The sequence below is a fragment of the Carcharodon carcharias genome, chromosome 11 (assembly GCF_017639515.1).
Source record: "Carcharodon carcharias isolate sCarCar2 chromosome 11, sCarCar2.pri, whole genome shotgun sequence".
In the NCBI taxonomy this organism is placed as follows: Eukaryota; Metazoa; Chordata; class Chondrichthyes; order Lamniformes; family Lamnidae; genus Carcharodon; species Carcharodon carcharias.
The window spans coordinates 64,213,246-64,231,978 of record NC_054477.1 but is presented as its reverse complement, the minus strand read 5'-3'; the positions used below and the strand labels follow the sequence as shown (position 1 = coordinate 64,231,978).

The window sequence follows — 18,733 nt, the reverse complement described above, 5'->3', positions numbered from 1 at the left end:
CTCCTGACTGCTCCCCGAACTTACCTGACCTGACCACCTGAATCCCCCTGGCTCCAACACTCCTCTGATGCCCCGACTCTTCCCGACCCAACCTGACCTGACCTCACCACCCAATTCCCCCTGACACCATGACTATCCCCCGAACCCCCCAGCTCCCCCTGATGACCCAACTCCACCCCCGAACCGACCAGGCTAGAACTCAACACCCACCTTCCCTGCCTGATGCCCTGACTCCTCCACTGAACCAACCTGACCCAACTTCACTAATCTACTCCCTTACCTACTCTAACCCCTCACAAATCCTACCCCCTTACCCACTTATCTTACCCGCTACACCCCTTTACCCACCCTAATCCTTTACCCAGCCTAACCCTTTACATAGCTTACCCCCTACCCCATTTCCCACTTACCCCCTACCCACTTATTCCCCCTTACCCACCTTGCCCACTCACCTCTCTGTAGCTTTTCAAAGAAGCTTTGGGACACTTTAGTTCCAGAATATGGTAGCTAGTGCTGTAACAAGTCAGCGTGGCATCTGCACAGATTCCCACTGCTGATGTCCCTGAGGTTTCCTGCACTGTTAGTTTGGAAGGATCCCCCATTGGAATTTTGCCCAGAAAAATCAGAGAAAAGGAAGTGGGTACTTTTTTGTCTGTTCAGGGTCAGAACCAGTGGTTTTGATCCTGATCGAAAGATTTGGTCCACTATCTCTGCTCACTGTCCTCCATTCAAATCAAAGTCACAGGGTGATAGAGTGAGTATTTGCACGTGGAATACTTACAGAAAACACAGCGTGAACATGAAGGAGATCTCAGTAAATCACAATAAAAACATTAGCTGTCTCATACAAAACTATGAGGCATAAATTGGACAGCCCCAAAAAATGGGTGTGAAGAATTACACTGCACAAATAACCTGCACATGTTGTTTGAAAGACAGGCTGTGCAGCATGATTTTTGCATACAGGCAGTGCTAGCTGTGCAATTCATTAGCTACATGTGTCAGCAGATGACCCACAATTGTAATGCCCTGGAATTGTTAAAGCTTGCCTGTACCTCTTAAAGTGGAGTTGAATTCTGGCTGGAGCAGGTGCTCAGAGCCCTGCAAAAAGTGGATACGATCTGGCAAACAGTGAAGAATGGCATAACATGAAAGAGAGCAAACATCAAGGATTTTGAAACTGCAAACCTTGGTGGAGGAAGTGGAACATAGGAGGGATATCCTCTACCCACTGTGGCCAGGAGATCCTGCAGGCACACAATCATAAGGCATTAGAACCGATGGCCATGGGGGTCAATGCCAGGAGTATAGCCTCAGGACCTGGATACAGTGGCTCAAAAAGTTCAATTACCTCACACAAGTGGCCAAGGTCAGTGAATGCATCTTACCAACTGCACCACTAGCTTCAGCCACTCCTCCATCCAACTAGTCTCATCATTCACCTAATTACAATCTCTGTCAATCAGCAGTCATGCCATTCTCACATATTTAGCACTGCTACAAGTCTGACACTCACATCTTACAGCTTGCACACACTGCCAAGTTAATTATCGCGGTTTAAGATCCTGGAACTCCCCCACTAAAGGCACTGTGAGTGTACCTACAACATATGGATTGCAGCGGTTCAAGAAGGTGGCTCCCCACCATCTTCTCAAGGGCAATATGGGATGAGCAATAAACACTGGCCTTGTCTGTTACGTTCACATCCCAAGAAAAAGTATTTTAAGAAACATAGCCCTGGATATCTTCACGCAAAGAATGTGGATGCTCACTTATTGATTATACTCAAGGCAGAGATCAATAGGTGCTTGAATGCTAAGGGAATTAAGGGATATGGTGATGGTGAGAGGGTTGCGATAGAAGATCAGCTATAACTTTGTTGAATGGTGGACCAGTCCCATGGGGCCAAATAGCTTACTCCAGCTCCTATTTCTTATGTCCTTATGTAATATTATGCGAAGGGGCTCCCAGGAAAACACAGCGCTCCTACAATCCAAGAGATCTGCTCCCTAAAGACCATGTGGAGATGTAGCCTGCTGCTGAGAGGCCATCTCCTCATCCTCCTCTGTGTTCTTCGAACAATTTCTTCTGCTCTGATCATTCTCCCATCCTCACTGCTCATTCAGTCGTGCTTGATGCAAGTGGCAGCCCTGCTAGATCTGGGAGGAACTTGTTTGTGCAGAAGTTTGGAAGTTAGCAAGGAGTCTTTCAACGCCAGCCCACTAACTAACTAAAGTTAACTTTACTCCATTCCCTGTAAACTTTTGCACCTTAAAAGTTGCAAAGCAACAAACACTTACAGAATAATACCAACAGCCAGGAGAAGTCTTCAGCCACTAATCTGCAATTAGTTGATGATCACTTTCAATAGTGGGGAGTCCTTCTTGCTGTTTAACGTGTTCAGAAGTGCAAGATTAAGAAAGAGTGTCAGCTAGGGCTTAGAATTTTAAAATGACAGCACTGGCATCAATTCACCATTGCATGCTGATTGACTACACGATCTGCCTGGTCTGCATAGTTCTAGTGAAAATTAGCTATGTGCGAGCTAACGCCTTCATCAATATACCAGCTATTGCAATTCACAGCAGAAATGTGCAGGCATGCAGCAGGCTTCATTTTGGTCACTGAACAGCACCCATAGCACTCAATAACCACCACCAATCCCAGTTTTGTGCCCTTTGTCATTTTGATTACCCAGGTCCTGCTTCTGAACAGAAAATGCAACCCATTGTCATCTTCTCTATTCAGATCATTGTTTCTATTATTAGTCCTTATTTCTATTTGTAGTATAAAGGGTTAATAGATGAGATCTGCTAATATATGGCATAGATGATGATGTACCATGGACATCAGTCAGTCATGTGTTAGGCACTCTGAAAGAGAGACGTGGAATCATGTCTAGGAATAATGTGTCTACTCTGTAGCCTGTTTAGATGTGGTACAATAAACAATTTTTAAGCAAATACCAGAGTATGTTTACAGTCTGTCTACTAACCAAGTCTGATGCCTAGAGTTCAAGATAAAATAACTCATCTCAGTACACTATTCTCATGGAACAACTTTTTTTTTTAAAGAAATAAGTGCTGGTTGAAACTTTTGCTTTTAACCTATAAGATGTCAGATTTGTCCATTCTTTTGGAACAGTTTCTCCAACATGTTTTTTTTTTCCACACTTAATCACAACTAACAATAGAGAACACAATGTCACAAGTATATTGGTGAACATTCTGATATCAATTCTTTCAATAGTCTATGCTGATGAACTTGATACAATGAAACAAAAGCAGTTCTTTCACACTGAACAATAAATGTTGCTAATTAAATCAATTAAATGAAGCACTCTGAATTCTGAAGCGAACAGAACAAGCCTTTCACACTTCTCAACCCTGGCACTTGGCATTTCTAATCTACAGTTTTGTAAAAACCCATGTTTTGGAACAATGTAGATTAGTACTTCCCTTTGGCAGGCCTACAATAATGATATTTATGTCATACAACATTGAGTTCACCAAGATAAGACAATTAAATAATGTTAATTTATTAAAATATTGAATTTAAGCTGCAAACTTACTGCAAATAACATTGCAAAATTTAGAGGGCATGCACCATTTGAAAGTTGAGTTCAATGAGCTGACAGAACACTAATCTAAGGAATTGACCATCAAACAGCTTCTATTTATGAGGCTTCTTATGACTCAAGCAACTTCTCTTGAAAAACATCCAACACTGGCCAAACCTCTCAAATATCAATACTTTGATCCAGAACTTATTAATGTCTTTAAACTGCATTACTTCCAATTTTAAAACAACTGGTTAAAACTAAGAGCACACTTAGAGTGCTATCTGTAGTTCTGGTCTACATGCTATAAAAACAGACATAGATGCATTAGAGAAAATTCAAAAAAGATTTACAAAGATGGTACCAGAAGTGAAAGAGTACAGCTATCATAAAAGATTTAACAGGTTAAGAGATTTTCTGTGTAACAAGAAGAAGACATGGAGGTGACCTGATAGAGGGTTTTAAAATTGTAAATAGATTGCACAGATCAACATGGAGAGAATGTGTCCACTTGTGGGAGAATTCAAACCTAGAGGACATGAATACAAGATAGTTACTAGTAAATCCAATAGGGAAATGAGGAGAATTTTCATTTTTTTAGAGAGTAATTAGAATGTGGAACTTGTTACACAGGGAGTGTTCGAAGTAAATATCTTACAAAATGAAACTAGACATTTTTATAGAGCTGATCTTCAGACAACTTTTCTTAGTAGAAGCATTTAACTTTAGTTACAAGACAGCAGCAGCAACTACACAAGTGCATCAAACTCCATAACGAAAGAAGAACGCCCTCCTATAGATTCCCTGTGCTGTTAACACATTGGTTTATACAGATCATGTGATCTTACAACATTGGATTATTGTTAAAGCTACAGTCTTACATTTCTGAAAACTATAATTACTACATCCCTCCCTCTTTAACATTTCTGTACATTTTGTATTTACAAGGATATTTATGTTATGACATTACAACATTTCCACAGGTCATGAAATTACAAGTTCAGCCTTTTAGGCCATTTCCTGATCAGTATGGAACATCGTAGCTCCACGACTTCGATTATTTTGTAGGAAACACACTCTCTGGAACTGCATTAACATCAAGTACCTCATTAGGCACATGGAGTTCAGTGTCTTCCACTCCGACAGACATCAGGCATGTCTGTCCTGGGTTCAGAAACTTCAACAGGAAACACTGATTCAGTAATGGTTAAAGGTGGAACATCATTTTGTTGGGGTGTCCCTCTTTTTCTTAAATGATCCACATGCTTACGAGTGATCCGGCCCTCCATTCCACATGGCATAACAATGGTCCAGTCACAGAACTCACTTTACCATGTGACCGCTCCTCCACTGAAATTCTTTACATATACTGCTTCTACAACAGTAAATTGCCGCTCACGACTACAAATCTTAAGTTGCATTTTTGGTTCCCTTGACTTTTCTCCACCTTCCCAACCAAATTTGCAAGTATTAGGCCTAGTCTTGTCTGAAGACAGCACCTCATCAGTAGTTCTGCAGGTGTTGCTCCTGTTGTAGTATGAGGGGGTCATTCTATAATGAAATAGAAAATGAGCAAGTTTGGTCTCCAACAATTCACCTGTTAACTTTTTCATTCCCACCTTAAAAGTTTCCACTGCCCTTTCCACCAGTCTGTTTGATGTCTGATGGTACGGCACAGAATTCATGTGGTTGATACTGTTGAGGTTGATAAATCATTGGAACTCAATGCTTGTAAATGCAGTAACATTATCCGAGACAATTAGCTCTGGAAATCAGTGGGTGACAAAGTTCTGGAGTAGTTTCTTTTCTCTGTAGTAGTGCCAGACGTTGGAGACTTTACCTCATAAACATCTAACCATTTGGAATGAGCACCTATAATCAGTAGAAACATGGTTCCAAGGAAAGGACAGCGTAGTCAATGTGTAATCGCACCCAGGATCTACCAGGCCACTTCCATGGGTGTAATGGAGCTGCCACCAGCAACTTTTGCAGCTGTTGACATTGCACACAGTGTTTTACCACATTTTCAAATCACTGTCCATCCCCGGTCACCAAAGATAACCCCGTGCTATCATCTTCATTCGGGAGATCCCTGGATGGACACTGTGTAGCTCTGCCAAGAGTGGTTCCCTTCCTTGTGAAGGAATTACTACTCATGCATCCCATAATAGAATATCACCTTGGCTGCTCATCTTGTGCCTTCAGCTGAAAAACGGCTTCAATTCATCAGAGGCTGGTTCCTGGGACTAACCATGTAACACTTGGTCTCTCACTCAAGACAGGGCTGGATCGTGATTCATCCAGTTTCTTATCTGCCTGGCTGAATGCAGATCCCACAGCTAAGTCACACTTTAAGTATGTGCAATGTCAGTTTCTGAGCTGGTGGCTGTGAGCATGAGAGCATGAGAGAGCAAGAGATGGAGTTTCTTCATCATTAGTCTCTTCTCCCTCTTCCACTTGTTGCTCGTGCACCATTTCTTGGTAAGAATTCCTGCAGCTCTTGTATATCTGACAGGAGAAAGGCACATGGAGAGGCTTACGGTGAGGAGAAGGGAGGAAAGCAAGAGATGCATGCGTACATCATCTGGGAATCAGAGGAAGTTGTGGCATAAGGTGGAAGTGGGATATGAGGAGGATTAGGTGTGAGGATACTGTCATCTTTGGTGTTTTCAGCCCCACAGTTGGCCACAACCATTGTCTCCTCCAGTGGAGTAAGGACACGCATCCATCAGGTTGTGTGCCACCTTGTCCTGCAACAAGCTCATGTCACACAATTCAACATGAATATGCAGGCAAATTGTACCACTCAATTCCAGTACGATTGCAAACTTTAAAAAATTATTGAGTTGACAATTCACTATAAGAACTCAGGCACACCACACTCCACAATCCAGTGTGACTATAATGTACAGTGGTTTACTTAAAATTCTTATACCAATTCTACCTTTGATCCCTATATTCAATGAATGCTACCACTAAATCACAATATATAAGACAAATAATACAACACCAAATGTATCAAAATGGAGCCAGAAAGATACACTTATTTCATCTCAATCTCTCCCAATCATCCTGTTACCATGGTTATATGGTTCCCTTAAGCTCTTCAATTATTATATTGCTATAAACAATGACCAGAACAACATCTCCCCAAACCCTCAAGACATGGATAAATGACCTTCATACATTCATCCAACTTTTAATCCTTGCCTTATGCCTGCCCAGCAAAGCTGAGAGCTGCTTTAACTCACTGTGTGCTGATCCCACAATCAGCCTAAGGCATTGAGATACATGGGTAGTGTGCATCCACATTCTCACAAGGTGATGCTATGGTGTGATGAATAAATTGTAGTTGATGGAGATTGTTGGTTGGTGAGTGAATGGGCAGTGTTAAATTGAACTGAGTATGACACAAGTAGTTCATTTTTAAAGTTATGGCATTTGAAGATGAATTGGCTGATCTCTATCACTGATTAGGTCATGGAACTTCCTATGGCTTTGCATCCAAGGCCTCAGAGCTACACTGCTGGCATTCATTGTGATGGCTCTCTGCTCTCACTGCTTTTGTAGTGTATGTTTGGAGTACCTCTTGGCCCTCTGAGATTAGAGGACCTCCCACCTCCTGTCCACCTCCTGCACTAAGGCCTCAAGTGCTGTATTGGAAAACTTTGGAACATGTTTTCTTTTGTGATTTTTCAGCATTGTCCCGACTTGGACACTCTTCCCTGACAACCTCCAGCCAGTAGCTGCTGCATTCAGAATGCACTTCTCCTTTGAGGGATGTAGACTAGCTTTAAATAGTATAGGCTACCTTTAAATGGTGCTAGTATCTCAAGATTTTGCATCCCTGTTCTGGCATGCAGCACACTTAGCACTAGCTGCATGCTTTAATTATGGTAATGAGCCAGCAGCACAAACTATGCACGCTACCTGCACTGAAAGCAATGAGCGCCAATTAATTGTACATTGCATTTCTGTTTTTGGGTCAAATTTTGCAGCCTGCATTTCTTGATTTCCAAAAGAATAAATGGCAGAATTTTCATAAAATGCTGCGAGCCGTTCAAAAGTCCATTGACTTCAGCAGTACTGTAAAATCCCAGCAGCACAAAATTCCACCCAAAGTTCTACGCAAAATGTAAGTGAGGCCCAGGCTCAAAATCACAGGGTTCACAGTCTTCCACAGATTAGGACGATTGTTGGTCACCCACACAAAAGTCATGATGGACACAAAAGAATGATCAACATGTCAAATAAAATTCCAGATAGATATGAAGGCATCTCAGCGTTGCAGAAACAATTGTTAATTTTTAATGAAGGGGGGAAGGTTAGGATCTCTCTGTGGATGGTCATCTTCATCTGTATAATCAGCTGTAATTATCTTGTAAAGGTTTCTTAATGTAATATTTTTTATAAGAATTATCCCATATATTGAATTTTTAGAAACCCTTTTTTGAACAGGAATGGAAGCTGACTCAGAAATGCACCTCATCACATTTAAATTAACATTGACATTTTATCATTTTAGAAATCTACCTTCTTACGTGCATTAAAAAGAGGTGATATGCTTGGTTAACATAGTTTTTTTAGAACAAGTTCAATTCTTTTATGACATGACTAGCATGTAAGTATGAAAAATGTCTGTCATTCTGACAGATGACAGAAGTGGTATAAATATTTAACCTACATGACTGTTACCTTCAGGGCTCCTAACACTGTTGTCTTGCTCAGAAGAAACGAAGGAAAAATATATATGCATGCCCCCTGTGACTAAAATGATTAAATTCCAGGGAAATGCACAAAGACCCTTTACATTTCTAAGGCAGAGCTGTGGCCAATGGAGATGATACATCTGCGGGGACAAAGGGGCCCTGAAACCACTGAAACTTATTAATGGATGCAACATTAATCATCTCAAGAATCCAGACCAGGAGCATAAACATCTTTTGTCTAAACCAAGCGAGAGTTATGTCACATGATCCCCCCAAGCCGCTAAGAACCTGTGAAGCTGAAACCAGGCAGTCTGCCATCTTCCATCAGCAAAGCAGCAGCAGAAATGGAGATCTGTCCCGGTTTAAATTGCCTGGCTCTCATCTACGCTGTTTTCTATTGGAACTTCTGCACTAGTGCCTACTGTAAAACAGACTCATCTCAACATGCTTCTTCCATTGTGGAAGCCAGTGCTACTGGGAAAGTGGATCACCCCGCATCAGTTTCAGCCGGCTAACCACTCCAAATGAATACGCCATTGGACTTTTGATTCTGGACTCACATGAAACAATAATTCTTGTTTTGTCTGTGGTCTTTGCCCTGAACCTCTTTCTTTCCCTTTTCCTTTTTTATTGTGTGAATATACCAGGGTTACATAGCAACAACCCCCGCCACCCACACCCCCGCCCCCAACTCCCCACGTTTTGAGTGCGTGTAACATAAAGCAACCCTCTGATTTTATCCTATCTAGAGTTTGCTGTGGGAGTCTTAACAGCAGATCGGATCACTCCAAAAACTGAAGGGGTGGGGAAAATACACCACCACTTATAAAGGGGGAAATCAAAAATCAAAAATCAAAAACACCTTTCTGTTTATGGATGGGTGGTGAGAGGAGAAATCAGGGCTGTTTTAAATTAAACCCCCTTGTGTCCTCAACACTGTTATTGAATACCAGTAAATCTAAATCCTTAAAGGTATGTGCAAAATATCATTCACAATCCTTACTGGGTGCTGCGGAGTATGTGTGAGATGGGGTTGACTTAAATGATATAAACTACAATTTCCAGTGTTCTTCATTTTGCTATATGTCCCATTTGCTTGATCTCCTCTATGCTTACCGTAAGATCCATGCTTGTAGTGATCTGCCTTGGTATTATTGATTGCTGCCTGAAGCTCATGGATACCATTTGTCTTGCACTGGATCAGCCGTGCATGCGAGACCAGAGTTCTTCCAACCTGGCTTCAGGTTAATTGTATTAATTAACCTGCATTTTCATTTTCAACATCATGTGATGGTTACTTAATCAACATTATTTAGTTTCTCACAATGAACAAGTCAGAGAAACATCAAAGGCTTCTCTCATTTTGTGATGTCATTTTGATCAATCATGCATATAAATTAGGTTCCTTCTTTTTATGTTTATTCTTACACGGAATGTGAGTGTCACTGGCTAGGCCAGGATTTATTGCCCATCCCTAATTTGCCTTGCTACGTTTGTGCTGGGCCACCTTCTCCAACCACTGTCGTCTGTGTGGTTAGGAAAGTGCTGTTAGGAAGGGCGTTCCAGGATTTTGACCCAGTGGTAGTGAAGGAACGATGATATAGTTACAAGTCAATGTGATCTGTGACTTGGAGGGGAACTTGCAGGTGGTGGTGTTCCCATGGGCAGAATATTACGCTTTTTGGGTGGGCTTGCGGCCAACCTAAAGGAGCATAAAATGACGCGCGATGACATCGGGCGAGCGTCAGCTAATTGTTTGGAATTTTTTGCTGCCTGTCCAGCCATTTGGATTTGCATTTTTGGTGAAACCTCATCCACGGGCGGGATGAGGTTTCATTCAGTGATTAAAAGAAAATAGAAACTTTTAAAACTCATTTTTTACATATCCCTGCTCATGTGACAGAGTCACATGAGGGGTCATGTTTTCATTATTTTAAAATTCTTTATTTATATTGATAAAATTCTTCAGCTTCCTGAGGCAGCTCTGTGCTTCAGGGAGCTTTTACTGCATATAGCCCCGTGCATGCGCAGACTTCCATGCTTACGCTCGTCCCGCCCCAACCCCAGCAGCGCTGAGTGCTGCAGCACATGTTTCACACTGGCTAGCCACTAATTGGCCAGCTAGCGTGAAATCAATGTTGGGGCCCAATCGTAGGCAGCGGACAGCTTCATGACCGCTCCCAGGTCCGCCCACCCAATGAGGATGTGTCTGTTGCCCTTGTCCTGCTAGGTGGTAGAGGCTGTGGGGTTGGAAGCTGCTGTCGAATAAGCTATGGAGTGTTGCTGCAGCGTATCTAGAAGATGTTACACAGTACTGCCACTGTGCGTCATTGGGTGGAGGGAGTGATTGTTTAAGGTGGTGGATAGGCTGCCAATCAATCAGGTTGCTTTGTCTTGGATGGTGTCGAGCTTCTTGACTGCTGCTGGAGTTGCACTCATCCAGGCAAGTGGAAAGTATTCCATCACACTCCTGACTTGTGCCTGGTAGATAGTGAACAGGCTTTGGGGAGTCAGGAGGTGAGTTACTCACCCCAAAATTCCTAACCTTTGACCTGCTCCTATAGCCACAGTATTTATGTGGCTGGTCCAATTCAATTTATGGTCAATGGTAACCCCAGAATGTTGATAGTGGGGGATTTAGCAATGGTAATGCCATTGAATGTCAAGGGAGATGGTTAAATTCTCTCTTATTGGATGTGGTCATTGCCTTGCAGTGGTGTGGTATGAATGTTACTTGCCAATTATTAGTCCAAATCTGAATATTGTCCAGGTCTTGCTTCATGTGGGCATGACTGCTTTAGTATCTGAGGAGTCATGAATGGTACTGAACATCATCAAACATCCCCTCTTCTGCCCTTATAATAGAGGGAAGGTAATTGATGAAGCAGCTGAAGATGATTAAGCCTACAGCACTACCCAGAAGAACTCCTGCAGTGATGTCCTGGGACCAAGATGACTCATCTCCAAAGACACAGATGATTGACCTCCAACAACCACAACCATCTTCCTTTGTGCTATGTATGATTCCAACCAGTGGAGATTTTTCCCCCTGATTCCCATTGACTCCAGTTTGCCAGGGCTTCTTGATGCCACACTCAGTTATGATGTCAAGAGCAGTCACTCTCGCCTCACCTTTGGAGTTCAGATGTTTGAACCAAGGCTGTAATGAGTTCAGGAGTTGGGTGGCCCTGGAGGAACACAAACTGGGTGTCAGTGAGCAAGTTATTGCTAAGCAAGTGCTGCTTGATAGCATTGTTGTTGACCCCTTCCATCACTTTATTGATGATTGAGAGTAGACTGATGGGGCGGTACTTGGCCAGGTTGGATTTGTTCTGCTTTTTGTGTACAGGACATACCTGGCCAATTTTCCACATTGCTGGGCAGATGCCAGTGCTGTAACTACACTGGAACAGCTTGGCTAGGGGCATGATAAGTTCTGGAGCCCAAGTCTTCAGTACTATTGCCAGAATGTTTTCAAGGCCCGTATCCTTATCAGTATCTGCTGCCTTCAGCCATTTCTTGATACCACGTGGAGTGAATCGAATTGGCATTTGTAACGCAGAGACTTCCAGAGAAGGCCGAGATGGATCAACCACTCTGCTCTTCTGGCTGAAGATTTTTGCAAATGCTTCAGCCTTATCTTCTGCACTGATGTTCAACATTGAGCAGTATTGATTCATCAGCTGAAGCGGAGCAGCAGATGTTATTAAGGAGGAGTTTGCAGGGTCAAAAGGTCTGGGTTTGCTGTTATCGTTTCTGGTGCCTAGGTTGATGCCGAGTGGTCCATCCGGCTTCATTGCTTTTTGTAGAGATTTGATACAACTGAGTGGCTAGCTAGGCCAATTCAAAGGGCAATTAAGAGTCAAACACTTTGTTGTGGGTCTGGAATCACATGTAGGCTGGACCAGATAAGGATGGCAGGATAAAGGATCTAAGTGAACCAGATTGCTTTTTACAACATTTGACACTATTTACAACTTTTACAACAATGGTCACTATTACAGAGACTAGCTTTTTAATTCCAGATTTATTAACTGACTTTATGTTCCGCCATCTGCCTTGTTGGGATTCAAAACTGTGCCCCCAGAGTATTAGCCAGAGCCTCTGGATTACTGGTCCAGTGACATTACTACTATACCACCACATCCCCTAGAAGAATACTCACTGCAGGCCCAATACACGGAGGGGTCTTTTTCCACTCTTGAATTGTAGTTCAAATGGGTCCAAATAGCTGAACATGGCTATCAGGATTATTGCAGTATTCCCTTGAAGGAATGAATGGTCAGCAGGTTGCAAAGTTAGGCACTTATGTTTTTAGTATCAGGATGTCCAATTTCTTTGCAGATGGGTTTGGAGTTTTGGAATCAGGCTAGGAGGCTCTTTTAGGATGCATAGCCTCTGAGTTCTTAAAGGCAAAGATAACACAGACTTTTGCTGCAGCTGTTGTCTTTTTCAGTGTTTTCTGCAGTCTGTCCAAGTCTTTTTGGGTCTTCAGATAAAAACTCATATTAACAGCCAGTTTCAGTCACATGACCAATACTGGTATTGACCAGTCAGAATTGCTTAGCTAACAGCCATTGCTATACAATGGAGATAATGGATGAGTTGTACACACTTACTCAGGATGAATTGGTTTCTACCCAGCCTTCATTGTTAGGATTCCAATTTGGACACATGGTGTCTAGATTTGCATTTTGGGTAATTCCTCAAACAATAGCAAGTTTGAATCCCGAAGATAGTACTCATCTTGATATGTCCATTCCAGGGGCAGCCCCCACCCAGGGTGATGCAATTAGGCACTTTCCAGAAGCTGCAGATAGGCTGTGTTGATTTTGCAAAGGTCACATAATCCTTGGTAGCCATCTTGTAAGGGTCCATTTAAAAAAACAGACCCAGAAGCTTCATATTAACACAGTCCATATTAAAAGTTATGAATAGGACATACCTTCACTAGGCATGACATTTTCAGTTGAGGTTCTGTTTCTATGTCACCATACCCAGGCTTGACTAGCAGCATACAGAACAGAGTCAGCAGGCACACATATCAAACACAAAACAATTGAACAATTGAAAACAATAACTTCGAACCAGGCAGTGATGTTCCCCACAATGCACGGTTGGAAGGTACATTTGATGGATTGCAGCACTTCCCACAACAAAACTGTTGCATTGTTAAGTTTTTATCTGTAAGTTACTGGAATTCATGAAATGTTAAGATAGCTCCAAATACACTCCCTGAAAGGCAAGGGAGTTACAGAAAATCATTGCAGGTTGTCAGTTTGGGCAAAGAGCTCACAGAGTACCTGCATTTTGCTCTAGGTAGTAAGAAATAATGAAGGACCAAAGAGCTGTGTTGAAGTGGTCAGCAGTCTGAAATGTGCAGCTGATCCTGATTTGATTTGAATCTCCAAGATAGGCTTGATGCTTTGAAATGAATTAGCTGACTACAGTTAAATGTGACTGCAATAAGAGTTCGGTGAGTGTTGGCATGTTGGGTAAGGGCCAACATCAAATGTCAGACACTGCCTCCTTTGATTAGTTGGTTATTGAAGCAGTGAAAAAGATGTAAAACAATTAGCTAAATTAGAACTTGTGATGATGGAAGTCTGCAATTAAAATGTGGAAGAAACAGCAAAAATTAAGATCAGAACCGAATTAGAATTGAAATAATACAAAATAGCGGCAGCCTTAACTGGTATAAACAAAAGGACCAGATGTTAAAAAGGAAAGACAGAGTTTGATTGTGATGGAATTACCCATCACTGCCAAATTCTTGAATTCTGATGTAGTAGGTTACTGAATGAGAAGCTTGGTAGACAGAAAATAGAGAACTATTAATTTGAAGAGTGATGGGCATGGATTGAGGAGAAGGATGAGCAATGACAGATTGCATTTCCGTATCATAGCTGAGGGACAACAATGTCTATGTAAATTAAAGATTATCTAGTTCCCTGGTATTTCAGAAAATCAGGCAACATGTATTAGAGTTAAAAAAGAAGCAAAACTAGCTTGAAATTTGTTCTGAACATTAGAGCAAAAAAGGCTGTATTGAGTCATCAGCCCAATTTACATCCTACCTCTTTTTTTTCCACTGTCTTTCATGGCAAAGCAAATGAAGTAGGCTGTAAAACGAGCTACTGATTTGCTATAACTCATTTTGTGCTAACTGCTGAAGACCGTTGGCACCCCGTACGTTCTAATGTTGGGACTGAAAGTTGTTCTAAGGTGTTGTATATAGTTCTGTAGGTCTCATGAAGAGGTTATGATTTAACAGTGTAAGAGTTAAACAGAGACTTCTATTAATAAAACCAAAGGTCAGCAGAATTCTCCAGGTAAACCTTGTACACCATAGGGGTGATATTAGCAGAACTCTCCAGAAATATCATGGGGATCATAAGGGATTAACTGGTTAGGAGACAGAAGAGGAACGAGGATAACAGATAAGGGTAAAGACAAACAGTGCCAGGGAGTGGAGACATCTGCTTATCATATGACTATGTACTGACAAGATTAGAATTTGAATAATGCAATGTGACTAGTTTTGTATAAAAAAGATGGTTTTCCTGTAATTGGTAAAGGTCTGTTTTAGGCAGTCTAAGGCAGATTCTCTCTGTGTTCACTTGAATAAAATGATCATTAACCTGTATCTGAGTATTGTGTGGTTGATTCTTAGAAGGCACCATAACATCAGTAAGAGTTTATTAACTACTTGTAATTATATACATATATACTTTCTAAGGTCTAAGCTAGGAGCTGCCTCCAGGGGTGGAATTTTCTGTACCCGCTGGTGTCAGGCGTGTTTGGTGGCATGAGTAGACAATATAGCGAGAAAGCCAAAAATTGTCATGACGTTGTGAAACCAGTTTGTAATTGTCCGCTCTGCCCTTCAATAGTGGGCAACATTTCCTGCTGCTGGACATCAGGAAACTCACTGTAATACATCTACATATCAGGTATAAGGCCAGCCCGCAGGAATCATCTTCCCATGCTGGACCATCGTTGATATAATTGCACACCAATGTGTTTCACAACTGAACATAGGCAATGTGAACCTGGTGAGCCGCACTTTGCTCGGGACTTCGAAGTTTGTTTGCCTACCTTGTTATGGGCCACACTCGCAGTCATCAGTGCCAGGTTTTGCAGACAGCACCACAACACATTTAGGGGGGTTTATGGGCGGGTCTCTGCCTACCAAACCAGCCATAAGGCAGGGGTGGTTTTCCAATGGCTGCAGGGCGAGGGCTTGCTTGAGGAAGGGAGAGAAGTGGCCTCAGGCAAAGGAAGAGGCTGCAGGGTGAGGGTTGCACTAGGAGGGGTGTATCTATGGGTGTATGTGGGGGCACAAGTTGATCTGTGCAAGTGACCTCAAGATGGTGAGGGCTGAGGAGGCAGTCTCCAGAGGAGACCAGGCCAGGTGGAAGTGTGAGAGTGTGTAAGAGAGAAAATGGTGACATCCCTTGAGCTGGCAGTGAGTGAGATGCCAGTGAATGTGTGATGGGCTTGAGTGTGTGAGTTCAGAGTGATGCGATTGTTGCCCTACCCTGTCAGAACGGATGAGATCATTCATCCTTTATCTGCATTGGATGGCCAACCTCTTCTGTGCAACATTGGCACTGACCACTACAATCGCCTACCAAGCCAGAGTGGTAATGTTGCTGCCCACCTGCAGGCAGACCGGGGGCAGCGGACATCACAGTGGGCCTCCACGGATTCCAAAAGACGCTCGAGGAAGGTGTCACTAAACTTGGGGACTGCAGTCTTCTTGCTTTTCGGGGCTATGTCTCCTTTGCAGCATCTCACTCACTGCCAGCTCAAGGGATGTCACCATTCACCCCCTTATACACACTCTCACACTTCCAACTGGCCTGGTCTCCTCTGGAGACTGCATCCTCAGCCCTCACCATCTTAAGGTCACTTGCACAGATCAACTTGTGCCTCACATACACTCTGGGATACCCCCCTCCTAGTGCAACCCTCACCCTGCAGCCTCTTCCCTTGCCTGAGGCCACTTCTCTCCCTTCCTCAAGCAAGCTCTCTTGGGCTGGAAGCACTGAGAGGTGTGCACGAGGCTGCACTTTAAATGTGATGCCTGGCATGATGAAGCAGAGAGGTGACGGCGCAATGGGCGAATTGGAGCCTGCCCACCATTGAAATGACGTGTTTCCCGGAATACATGATTAACAAGGCGGGATTGGGACCTGTGAGTGGCAGGTAAAATGTGCCTTTTCCTGCCCGCTACTGCACTTAGTCCAAATCTAGGACAATTCTGCCCCATGCTTGTCTCTGCACATGTCTCTGTCCACTACAAGAATGGCCTCTAGGCTCGGGTCATGTTTCCTTTACATCTCACTGTGGGTGGTACTTAATCCCATGTTAAACCTTTCTATGCCAGACCTTTATACTATACCTCTCCCAAGTCTTTATTCAATTTATTTACAATGTACTGCTGTTTACCCAACATATCTACCACCCCTTCTCCCCACCACCCCCACCCCCACCACCCTCAAGTCTCTGTGTTTACAGGTTCAGGCAGTCTGGAGGCTTTATAATTCTTCCAGATCTTGTCTTCACAACATTTGGGTGAGTGGTATACTCTGTTGGTACTGAGTAAACATTGTTGAATAGAAGGCTGTTTTGGATGTGGTCATTCTAGCATTTGGTTGGTTGTTTTTAATTCTCTTTTTTTGTTCTTTAGAGTTGAACTGCTCTTTATCACCTCTCCATCAGGTGTTATCAAGGGTCACTGGTTTATCCCATTTGTTACGGGGAGAACAAACTAAGAACTCATCTATAGTGTTCATTCTGTTTTTCTTCCTAATTGTAGTTTGTTATAATGCACATTAGGATGGAGGATGTCTCCTCTTATTGTGTGGGTGTGACTTATCAACGGACTCACTTTGCAGTTTAGCTTTCTGCACAATGGCATTCTCATCGGTTTGCTTCCTTGCTTCACTGAGGTGTGCTACAGTTGGTTGATGGTTTCTACTCTGTTCCAGTATCATCTGCCTAACGGTTGCACTAGTTGGAGGTAGCCAGAGGTCTCTCAGTCACGGTTGTTTGTCCAAGAGAACCATAACACTGGCTCCCATGTCCAATTTAAAGTTTGTGAGATGACTATTAACAGAGATGTCCATGTTCCAGAATGAAAATCCCTCATTTTGACCTCACCTAAGAAACATGGCGGTGTTTCAACTTGGTGTGGTACCTTGACCTTGTGAATCGTTTTGGGATTACCTGTGTGTTTGGTTGTTTTAGCTGTGCATAGCTTTCCAAAGTGTTCTATGTGGTTGCAATTAAAACACTGTGCTGAGATTGCTGGGCATTGATTACACCTGTGGAGTCACTAGTATGCAAGGTTAGTATGCAAGTACAGCAAGTAATTAAGCTTGGCCTAAATAGCCAAGTGGTTATGGTACTGGGTTTGTAATCCCAAGATCAAGAGTTCAAATCTTACAATGGCAAAACTATGAAACAATGCAACTTCATCTGAATAGGAACAGATAGAAATGTGTTTGTACTCAAAAGAGTTACATCCTCTCTCAAAAGAGTTACAGCAAGTAATTAGGAAAGCTAATAGAATGTAATCATTTATTGCAAAGGGAATTGAATACAGAAGTAGGGAGGCTATGCTTCTGTGCCTGAAAGTGACGATGGTTGATGAGAAGAAACCCGCTCCCAAGAAGGGAGGCAAGAAAGCCTTAAAGAAACCGGTAGCAAAGGGCGGCAAGAAGCGGCGAAAGTCGAGGAAGGAGAGTTACGCCATCTACATCTACAAAGTGATGAAGCTTGGCCTAAATAGCCAAGTGGTTATGGTACTGGGTTTGTAACCCCAAGATCAAGAGTTCAAATCTCACAATGGCAAACTATGAAACAACATCTGAAACAGATGGAAACGGGTTTGTACTCGAAAGAGTTACAAAGTGATGAAGCAGGTTCACCGCGACACTGGCATCTCCTCCAAGGCCATGAACTCGTTCGTGAGCGATATTTTCGAGTGCATCGCGGGTGAGGCTTCCCGCCTGGCCCATTACAACAAGCGCAGCACCATCAGCTCCCGGGAGATCCAGACCGCCGTGCGCCTGCTGCTCCCTGGGGAGCTGGCCAAGCACGCCGTGTCGGAAGGGACAAAGGCGGTCACCAATTACACCAGCTCCAAGTAAAACCCCCAAACTGACTGAAAAACATTCAATTGTACAGGGCACTAGTGAGACCACATTTGGAGTACTGTGTACAGTATTGGTCACCTTATTTAAGGAAGGATGTAAATGCATTGGAAGCAGTTCAGAGAAGGATTTCCAAACTAATAACAGGAATGGACAGGTTGTCTTACGAGGAAAGGCCGGACAGATTAGGCTTGTATCTGCTGGAGGTTAGAAGAGTAAGAGGCAACTTGATTGAAACATATAAGATCCTGAGGGACCTTGGCAGGGTGGATGTGGAGATGGTGTTTCCTCTTGTGGAAGAA

The 18,733-nt window shown here is 42.9% G+C and overlaps 1 protein-coding gene across 1 annotated transcript; it reads left to right on the top strand.

Annotated features, from left to right (window-relative positions):
• The first annotated feature begins 17,918 nt into the window (after positions 1–17,918).
• On the top strand, positions 17,919–18,428 carry LOC121283887 (histone H2B-like). The gene is made up of 2 exons (XM_041198689.1): positions 17,919–18,044; positions 18,231–18,428. Exons 1-2 carry the CDS (start codon positions 17,919–17,921, stop codon positions 18,426–18,428), a joined length of 324 nt encoding a protein of 107 aa, XP_041054623.1.
• The last annotated feature ends 305 nt before the right edge of the window (positions 18,429–18,733 follow it).